Source organism: Brassica oleracea, chromosome C5, assembly GCF_000695525.1.
Source record: "Brassica oleracea var. oleracea cultivar TO1000 chromosome C5, BOL, whole genome shotgun sequence".
Lineage (NCBI taxonomy): Eukaryota > Viridiplantae > Streptophyta > Magnoliopsida > Brassicales > Brassicaceae > Brassica > Brassica oleracea.
The window spans coordinates 4,600,602-4,610,067 of NC_027752.1; the positions used below are offsets into that span (position 1 = coordinate 4,600,602).

At 34.0% G+C, this 9,466-nt stretch overlaps 1 protein-coding gene and 1 long non-coding RNA gene across 2 annotated transcripts; one reads left to right on the forward strand and one right to left on the reverse strand.

The window, feature by feature from the left end:
• The first annotated feature begins 401 nt into the window (after window positions 1-401).
• Window positions 402-1,824, forward strand: LOC106292470. Its single transcript, XR_001260187.1, has 2 exons — window positions 402-949; window positions 1,127-1,824. It is a non-coding gene; the product is annotated as an uncharacterized LOC106292470 (long non-coding RNA).
• A 6,375-nt stretch (window positions 1,825-8,199) lies between these two features.
• LOC106344310 lies at window positions 8,200-9,187 on the reverse strand. Its single transcript, XM_013783712.1, has 3 exons — window positions 9,098-9,187; window positions 8,344-9,045; window positions 8,200-8,208 (listed from the first exon to the last, which is right to left on the reverse strand). The coding sequence occupies exons 1-3, from the start codon at window positions 9,185-9,187 to the stop codon at window positions 8,200-8,202; spliced, it is 801 nt and encodes a 266-aa protein (XP_013639166.1).
• Window positions 9,188-9,466: the final 279 nt, after the last annotated feature.

The window sequence follows — 9,466 nt, forward strand, 5'->3', positions numbered from 1 at the left end:
CACTGCTGAAGAACTGTGACGACCAGCTTCACTAAAACCCAGACAACAGAAGCTCTAACCGTTAAAATATAAATCCCTTCGGTGAACCTTTAACTCACTGACGGAAGAAGCTTCCCACAAAATATCAGCCCGATCAGGATCCGTTTGACCCTCCAAATCTGCCTTGACAAACCCAGACGAAATTCTGCCTCTTTCCCTCTTTTCTCTCTTTTGTCTTTTTGATTCTTGTAAGTCTCGAAGGAACCCAACAAGTTGATATTAGGTAAATGGATATGGAGACTGTAATTAATACGAGTATGCCCCTATATTTAGACTTAGGTGTAGTACTGACCAAACCGGTACCCCATCTTTACCACTACAATTTCGTCTCTTTCCTTGTTATAAACTTAATTTGTATAGATTTGTTAGACAAAAGAAATTCTCCTATGAAATAGAAAAAAGGCTCCACCCATCCTCTCCCTTTTCATGTATCTGTAGTCATTATTAGACACATCAAAACTGTAAAAACTTATCTATAGCCATTATTAGACCAAACTCATCCTCTTTTGCTTTACTAACCTTTTCTGTTTCAACCTCTCAAATTTTTTTCCCATCTCTGAATGTTTTTCTTTTCCATCTCATATTAAAACTCTCTGAAATCTTCATATCTCATTTTTCTTCTCACATTTATATGATAGTCTGTAACTATGGTGTCTTAAGGGAAAACTTCACGATAGGAAAAAAAGATGTGATGCGTCCTTCTAGCAGTTGAAAATAGATGTGAAGCGTTTTCCACTCTTTTTTTTGTTTCTTCTCCGTTCTGTTTCCAGAGAAACCTGAGGACAACAAAACTTGAGTTTTTGGGGGGTTTGATTTTTTTCAAAAGAATCAGAACAATGAAAAGCAGATTTCAGGTTTCTTGAATCTTCAGTGGAAAATATATGGTTTATGTGTTGAGTTATCTCAATAGGTAATGGGGCTTTTCTCTCATTTCCTTTTAAAATGAGAATTATGTTATGATGTCTCTGTTTTTTTCAACAAAGGTTCCTCTTTTTCAAGAACAAAGATCAGACTCGTGTATATGAATTGGTTATTTGTTCGAATTTTGCAATTTTATTTTAGTTTTCTAAAAGAAATATTCCAATAGTGTTCCAGCAGTTAACATGTATAAGAGAATGTTTAACGACATAGGAAGGGAAATATATGATTCAGATTTTCGGACCCAACAATCTTAAAGAGAAAAAGGTCTCAACTTTGTTCTGCTTATCTCAGAGAAAGCAAGTACTTCTTGTTTGTTTGTTCGTTTGCTGACTAGGGTCTGGTGATGGTCTTTCAGGAGAGTAAGATTCTCAAGTTCTTAGGTTTATGTGGAATCCACTCGCGTGAGCCCGGATCTGTCGTGTTCTTGTCGGCGATTGAGATACGAGGAGGCGTCTCTTGGTCGGAGGAGCATTTGAGGAGGAGAGAACTGTAAAAAGTGGAAGTGAGGGAAACGAGGTCGTGAGTGTCACCATTTCTAGACCGAGGATAGTGAACCAACGGCGTCAAAAAATAGAAATCTTTGTGGATCGCCGGAGAAGAGGAGTCAGAGGCGAGCTTCGTCACCAGGGAAGAAGATAGAGAAGTAGAAAAAGCTGAAGAAGAGGTTTTTGAAGTAGAAGAACCCATTTTGAATTGAATTTAACAAACGCTGAGCTTTGAAAGATTTAGTTTGGTTTCTCTTTCTGGGTTCTTCTGAGATGTTTGATTCTCTCTCTCTAGAGTACATATCTCATTGCTTTTATGGTTTTTGTTTTATTAACTCTATGTCGTAATGCATAAAAATCTCACCTTTGTGATTCTTGATTTTTGATTCTCAATTCTTGTTTGGTTTTTCTCATCAAAGTTTGGATTTTTTTTTCTTTCTTAATCTTTATGTACAAGAACAAGTGCCATTGCATTATTATAGAGAAAACTCTTTGTAGCCTTTCATATAAAGCATCCAACTTTCTGTTTACTCGGAACCGAGTTTCCCGTTTCATAGACAGATGTATCTGAGGGAGTAGGCTCGTTGTACAGATGGAATTTTAGAGTTTTGGCACCAAAACCAAGCCAATCATGACTCTAAGAAACCAAACCAAGAAAGACGACGAAGACTGAGCATTGTAGTGTTCATGGACGAAACAACCGGATAGAGGAATAAATACTTGGATATTTAACATATATCTCTTGAATACTACTAGTTTAAAAATGTAATATGTCACACGAATAAGTATATATATCCTACCCATTTTATATATATTTAATCAGATTCATCACCTTATCCGGTACTATTAATCAATTAATATATAAAATTTACAAAAAAAATCATTGCTATATTATTGTGAACTTCTCTGGGATACATTTTATTAAAATGTATTCAGATATAGTATAAAAAAAATTGACAAATAATTTAGAGAATTATCGAATCTTATAAATATATCCGGTTACAAAGTAACTTATCATGTTATGATTAAGCGTTTACATACTTGACATACTTAATACCTATGATATTTGGGTTTAGGGATGTAAGGGTTTAGGGTATAGTGATTAATAATTTTGATGTTGGTTTTACAATTATCTATTTATATTTATTATGTATGAATAGTGTATACTGTTTTGTAGTAGGTGTGATGAACTTTAACCCAATGGTTAAGGGGTGTTTATTATTTATGTTTAATTGTTTAAATACTTAACAGAGTTTAAATCTTTGATATTTGAGTTTAGGGATGTTAGGGGTTTAGGGTATAGTAATTACTAATTTTGATGTTGTTTTACCATCTATAACTAATTTATACTGTTTTGATGACGGTGTTCTCTAACTTAATATCATGGTTAAGTTAATCATAAACCTAAGGGTTAATCCTAAATTCTATGGTTAGCTCTAAATCCTAGGGTTAACTCTAAGCCCTAGGGTTAACACTGAGACCTAGGGTTAACACTGAGCTCTAGGGTTAACCCTAAATCCTAAGGTTTACTCTAAATCCTAGGGTGGTTTAGGGTTTAAAGTTTATGGTCTAGAGTTTTAGGGTTTATTGTTAACCCTAGGGTTTAGGATTTAGTGCTTATGGTTTAGTTTCTTTTTTTCAAAGGGTTTGCTTATAGCGTTAACAATGCCAATTTTTTTTTGGTCAATTAATATTATTTTTAATTATTTTTTATTTTTTTGTACAATAACAATTTTCTAGCTATCAACATGAAAAGTCAAATCATCTATGTAAAATTCAATTATTATCGGTTTCATTTGAAGCTAACACATTTGAAATGCTTATATATGATTTATCCAGTTCTTTAAATAATAATGCTTATATATGTGTGACTAAACTATTTGTATTAAAATGTTGAATATCCAGATATTTTTTTCTTTATTTGGTTGTTTTTCTAGTTCCTTAAATAATAATGCTTATATATGATTGAATATCCAGCTATTTGTATTAAGTTGTTGAATATTCAGATATTTGTTTCTTTTCCGGTTGTTTCTTCCATGAAGACAGCTGCAAAAAGTAACTATTTTCTTTCTCATCCTAGCACACAAAGCTAGATCTAAAACAAGTTGAATAAAAGACTTATGTAAGCAGTACAAAAACAACATCAAACAAACCGAAAAATGAATCAGACTCCACCACGAGCAATGAAATGCTTTTGCAAGTTTATCTCTTGTAGCTTTGGGTTTTCAATCATGTTTGGAATCGCGCTAATTTCTTCCACGCTCATGTTAGTAATTATTGAGAATTTTAAGTTTTTAGTTTTCAGTTTTCATTTTTCAACAATAAAAAATATTGCTATATAGTTTTCATTTTTACCAGATTACTTTTTATTTATCGGGATAAAGTATGAAACCTATTTCACATATTCAAATAATTTAGTCAACCACATATAACCGGTCATAAATTAAAAAACCGGATACAATGCATTTTCTTTTTTTTTAACGGGTGGCAATATCGTAATTTACTTATCATCTTCCTTAGATCTTTCTCTCTCTTTTTTTTCTGCAACTCCATGGCCACCGATGCATATTTTCATCATATTCCATTGATTTTTTGCATTATCTTCTTTGTTTTATAGTTAAATGAGTAGATCTACCATATTCTTACAATTTTAGTCATTCAAAATCAAACACAAAATGATGAACCCAATTTTTTTTCCGAGGATGGCCAAATCGCCATGGCCATCCACTGGTGAACGCGTCAACGCCGTTAATCGGTCTCCTGAGCTGCGTTTTCGAACATTGATATTTACTAGTAAAACAAACTAATCATATGTTCAGGATTAACTTCTATTGTTGTTTACATTATGAAAAACTAGTATTTTTAGTTTAAACCTATGTTGTAATCGTAGCAGTGTAAGTTCTTGTGGCGAATATCCATCCATATGTTTATATCAATAATGGGACATTGCGCATAATGACGTGTGACTCTTATTGTCTTCAAATGTCCAAATTCACAGTTTCTTTTCTCTGAGACGTTGGCTCAATTGTCAATATAATTTTCGATAAAAGAATTCAATTTTATATTACTCCAGACAATATCATGACAAGTATCTGAAAAATGATTATGTCATACTTCCATACTCGGTTACAGGTACTTCTTCGGCGTGTCTATCTTTTTGTATAGGGTTAGTTTTGTATTTTTCCAACCACGCTCAACATGATTCGTAAATTAATACAAAAATTGCACGATCACCTAATTTCTTCCAACATTGAGCTAATTAACCCTAGAATTAATATTGTGATCGGATGGAAGATGATATCCCAAAATGATAAAACTTGTTAAGCGAGTAGATGATGTTTTTGTTTCTTTATTATACACACAACAGCTCCAAATTATCTTAAATATTTGTTTGATATTGTTGTTTCTCTCTGATTCTATTTTAATTTATGAATTAAATTCAGAAATATCTAAACGTGACAGTAGGTTTGGTTGAATCCTATCGCCATAGTCACTTTGAAAAGCTATATATTAAACCATTTGCCTGTTGACAAAAGAAAACCATTTGCCTAGATGTGCATGAATTTTTGATTTTATGCATTTGTAGTACGGCTTTAGACTTAATATTAAAAATAGTTGCATAGACAAAAAAAAAACAATTATATACTGGGTTATAACATACAACCAATAGCTTGTTAGAATAAATATTAATCTAACTTTTGCGTAGTTAGTGACGAATGGGATAAGAATTTTCAAAAGCTATTTCTGACTTTGGTCACAGTTCCATGTTCATTACTTCATTTTGTGCACACAAGAAACGATGTGAGGAAGTTTCGAAAAAGAAAAAAATTATGAGAGGATATTTTATCCCCTATATATTAAAAGAAAATCACTTATAAAACTTATCTTAAAAATTTATTACCAAAGAATATGACGTGGTGACGTGGCTCCACGAAAAGCTTTCAAATTCACAATTCTTTTTCTCTGAGACGTTGGCTCAATTGTGAATATAATTTTCGATAAAAAAATTCAATTTTATATTACTCCAGACAATATCCTGATAAGTATCTGAAAAATGATTATGTCATATTTCCATATCCGGGTTACAGATAGTTCTTCGACGTGTCTATCTTTTTATATAGGATTAGTTTTGTATTTTACCAACCACTCGCAACATGATTCGCAAATTAATAAAAAAATTGCACGATCACCTAATCTCTTCCAACATTTTGTATAATGAGCTAATTAACCCTAAAATTAATATTGTGATCGGACCGAAGATGATATCCCAAAATGATAAAACTTGTTAAGCGAGTAGATGATGTTTTTGTTTCTTTATTATACAAACAACAGCTCCAAATTATCTTAAATATTTGTTTGATATTGTTGTTTCTCTCTGATTCTATTTGAATTTATGAATTTAATTCAGAAATATCTAAACGTGACAGTAGGTTTGGTTGAATCATATCGCCATAGTCACTTTGAAAAACAATATATTAAACCATTTGCCTAGATGTGCATGAATTTTTGATTTTATTCATTTGTAGTAAGGCTTTAGACTTAATATTAAAAATAGTTGCATAGACAAAAAAAAACAATTATATACTGGGTTATAACATACAACCAATAGCTTGTTAGAATAAATATTAATCTAACTTTTGCGTAGTTAGTGACGAATGGGATAAGAATTTTCAAAAGCTACTTTTGACTTTGGTCACAGTTACATGTTCGTTACTTCATTTTGTCACAGGAAACGATGTGAGGAAGTTTCGAAAAAAAAAAATTATGAGAGGATATTTTATCTCCTATATATTAAAGGAGAATAACTTATAAAACTTACCATAAAACTTACCACAAGAGTTTATTGGCAAAAAATGTGACGTGGTGACGTTGCTTCACGAAAAACTTTTATTTAGTAAAACGCTTAGATGTCAGGCAGAGAACGTTTCTCACCAAAACTGTAAATTTAATGCGTTCACACTAACATTCTTTTAAAGAACTTGATACCATCTATACTTTTCTCGACGGATATTTTTACGTGATAAACATTTAGCTTCAAGTTCGATTAGTTGATTTATCAATTCTCTCAATATAATCATAGCATCAATAAAGATTGCTAATTCCTCTATACGCTTCTGTTAAAAACATTAACACATCTGATCTATCGTTATTAAGTCAACAGATCCGTAGAAACGACAAAAGCGATGAAACTTTAGTACGATGCCAAGTGTTAATGAAATAACTTTTTTATCCATACATGCTTTCGTGCATTTAGCAGAGAACTCACGCTCTTGAGAAACGCCTTGCTGAAAGAGGACATTGAAAATCTATTTCTAGATAAATGTGTCGTACTCGGTTTTGTTACTGCTCGATGATGTGATCTCTGTTTCGAAAAGACTGAATCACTGTAAATCGTCTCGGCTTAGTGTATTAGTCTTCTCGAGTAAGAAATATAAGCATGCGAGGGTCACCACCTTCGCCGCCATGAGAGCTCTGCATTAGACGACCTTGAAGATGAGAAGAAACTTCTGGGAACGAACCACCAGCAAATCTCACGTACTGGTCGCATCTGGAACAACCTTTACAATTTAGAGGGTCAACTAACTTTCAATTTATTTTATTATGCAACTATGTTTTCTCAATTTAAAGGAGCTATATTTTTCTTTTTTTTCATACACTTATTGTTTTGCTTATAATATGTTATTGATCCACCATTTTTTTCGATTTTATGTGTTAAACCTCTAAGTCCATAACTACTACAACGTGATAACCGAAATATAAAAAAAGTTATTTTTCAAAACTTCTTTTCAGACTTGCAAACACAATATATTAAATTTTAATATTAGTGAACTCTTAATCATACATTTAATTTTATCTAACTATCGCTTAAAGTATACCTTATGTTATACATAATCATATATATAGTTTCAACTTTAATATAGACATCTCCTGAGCTTTGCTTATTAAACCGACATAAAAAACAAAAGGCAAACTAAGTGGTGGTAGCCTAGTGGCAATCTCTTGGGGCTTGGTGTATATCCACATCAGTCCTGGGTTCGATTCTCCCTGTGAACTAAATTATCACTACTTGGGCTTCGGCCCAAGTGGTTTACATGGTGGGCCATAACAGATGATTGGTTCACCCCCTGGCATTAGTCGGAAGGTATTCCATACTCGGGTCAGGCAGTGTGGTACGCTTTCGGGCTAGTCCACTCTGTAGCACTAAGTGCGTTCCTCCCGGGGCCGACCGGATCAGCCGATAGGGTTTATAAAAAAAAAAAAAAAAAAAAAAAAAAAAAAAAAAAAAGGCAAATGGAACTTCGTCGAAATCCAGAGCGGGCACAAAACGACATCGTTCCAACTGCCCTGTTGTTGAGAGTGTCATCTGGCCGTTATATGTCACGGCGTTAATAGTCAACAAAGCTATTTTACTTGAGAGTTCTAGAGAAAATATCTGCCAGTCGTTATTGTTAAACAACCCATGTCACGTGATCATACGAAATGTTTTATCATATACATGTGTTATATAGTTATGGGCTTTAGCCCTGCTCCGGATCTAACAACAAAGGTTTATCAAATCAAGTTGGATTCATTGATTCCGTAGAGTCGACAGGATACATCTGGTGTTACCAATTAGGGTTTTAGCTTTCATGTATATAACTATCATCTCAATGCTATTGTAATCTTAAGTCGAAAACAAACAAAAAGCTTCATTGTCTTCTATATTATTGAAGCCTTTAGTTTGACTTGCCATTGATTAGGTAAATAAAAACTGCTATGTGCACTAATACAATACCAACTATCTTGTATTACAAATTTACATACCAATACCCATTGTTACATTCAGTTTTTTTTCTTTAGTAATTATTCTAATATCTTTGTGTATTTCAGTTTTTGCTGTGTATAGAAAATAATATACATCTTTGTCCAACCGCAGCGACTCCACAATCTCCTCCTTACCCTTCTTTATAAAAGCTTCACATTTTCGATTCAGCTCCTCTAGACTTGGCGACGTCTCATTCTTCATCTTCACCGGCGGCGTCACCGTGGAAGATATTGGATAATTATTAGTAATGTCCCTGAAAGTCTCCGATTCCCTCAAGACAGGTTGTAGCTCCCCAGCCTCAAGTCTGAGCGTCTCAGGGCCCCAGGAATGATGAGTCAACGGCGTTGACTCAAGTTCCTCCCTTACCATCATCTTCCACGTGCTCTCGTGCCACTTTGGTTTCACCACCCTCGACGCCTTCCTTTTGTTACCTTTTGAAGTCACTTTGACCGGTTTACGGTGGCTTAATCTTGCCGAGACCAGCGGCTTCTTAGTCTCTGACTCTTCCACCATCGTGGGCAATTTATTCAACTTCCATGTCAACATCACAAACTCATCTCCACCGTTTTTCCGTCCAAAAGTCTCCTCCTCCTCCTCCTCCTTCTCTTCACATACAACCTTCGATCTATCCACATCCGTGACGACGATCGGCTGTGGAAATGTGGCCACGAAATGACCATCCATTTCAACGTTCTTCACCTCACAATCTTGGTCACCGGTGCTCTGGAAGTACTTGAAAGAAGCTACAATCGTTGCAACGATTATGACATTGATGATGACGTGGTTTGAGCCACGTGAGAAATTAACTCCAAAGGATTGGGAACCGAGATGAGGAGAGCTCTACTACGATAGGAACACAAGACTTTACAAACAGAGTCATAGCGATGATTATGGTGGAGACAACCGCCACCTTGATCGTACTCATCGGTGAAGCCATCTTTCCTATTTGTGCGTCTCTCCATCTATAGACTTTTGATGTTTATATAGGTGCATGGGGTTCATGGGAAGCTTAGAGCAACAACATTGGTGGGACTTGAAACAAAGTCCTTAGAGTTGTTTAGTAATATTTTTAGCTTAGGACATTTTTTCAGGACTTTGGTGAAATTTGAGAATATTGGTGGGACTTTTAATTGGTCCCTAGGTTTTTTTTTTTTTTTTTTTTAAAGTAGTTAAAACATATTTGATAAAACTTATCACCAATTTGAATTGAAACAAC

Coding starts and splice junctions, on each gene's coding strand:
- LOC106344310 (XM_013783712.1), bottom strand. CDS start 9,187: ATGGCTTCACCGATGAGTACGATCAAGGTGGCGGTTGTCTCCACCATA. Junction 9,046..9,097: donor TAAAGTCTTGTGTTCCTATC/GTAGTAGAGCTC, acceptor GTTAATTTCTCA/CGTGGCTCAAACCACGTCAT.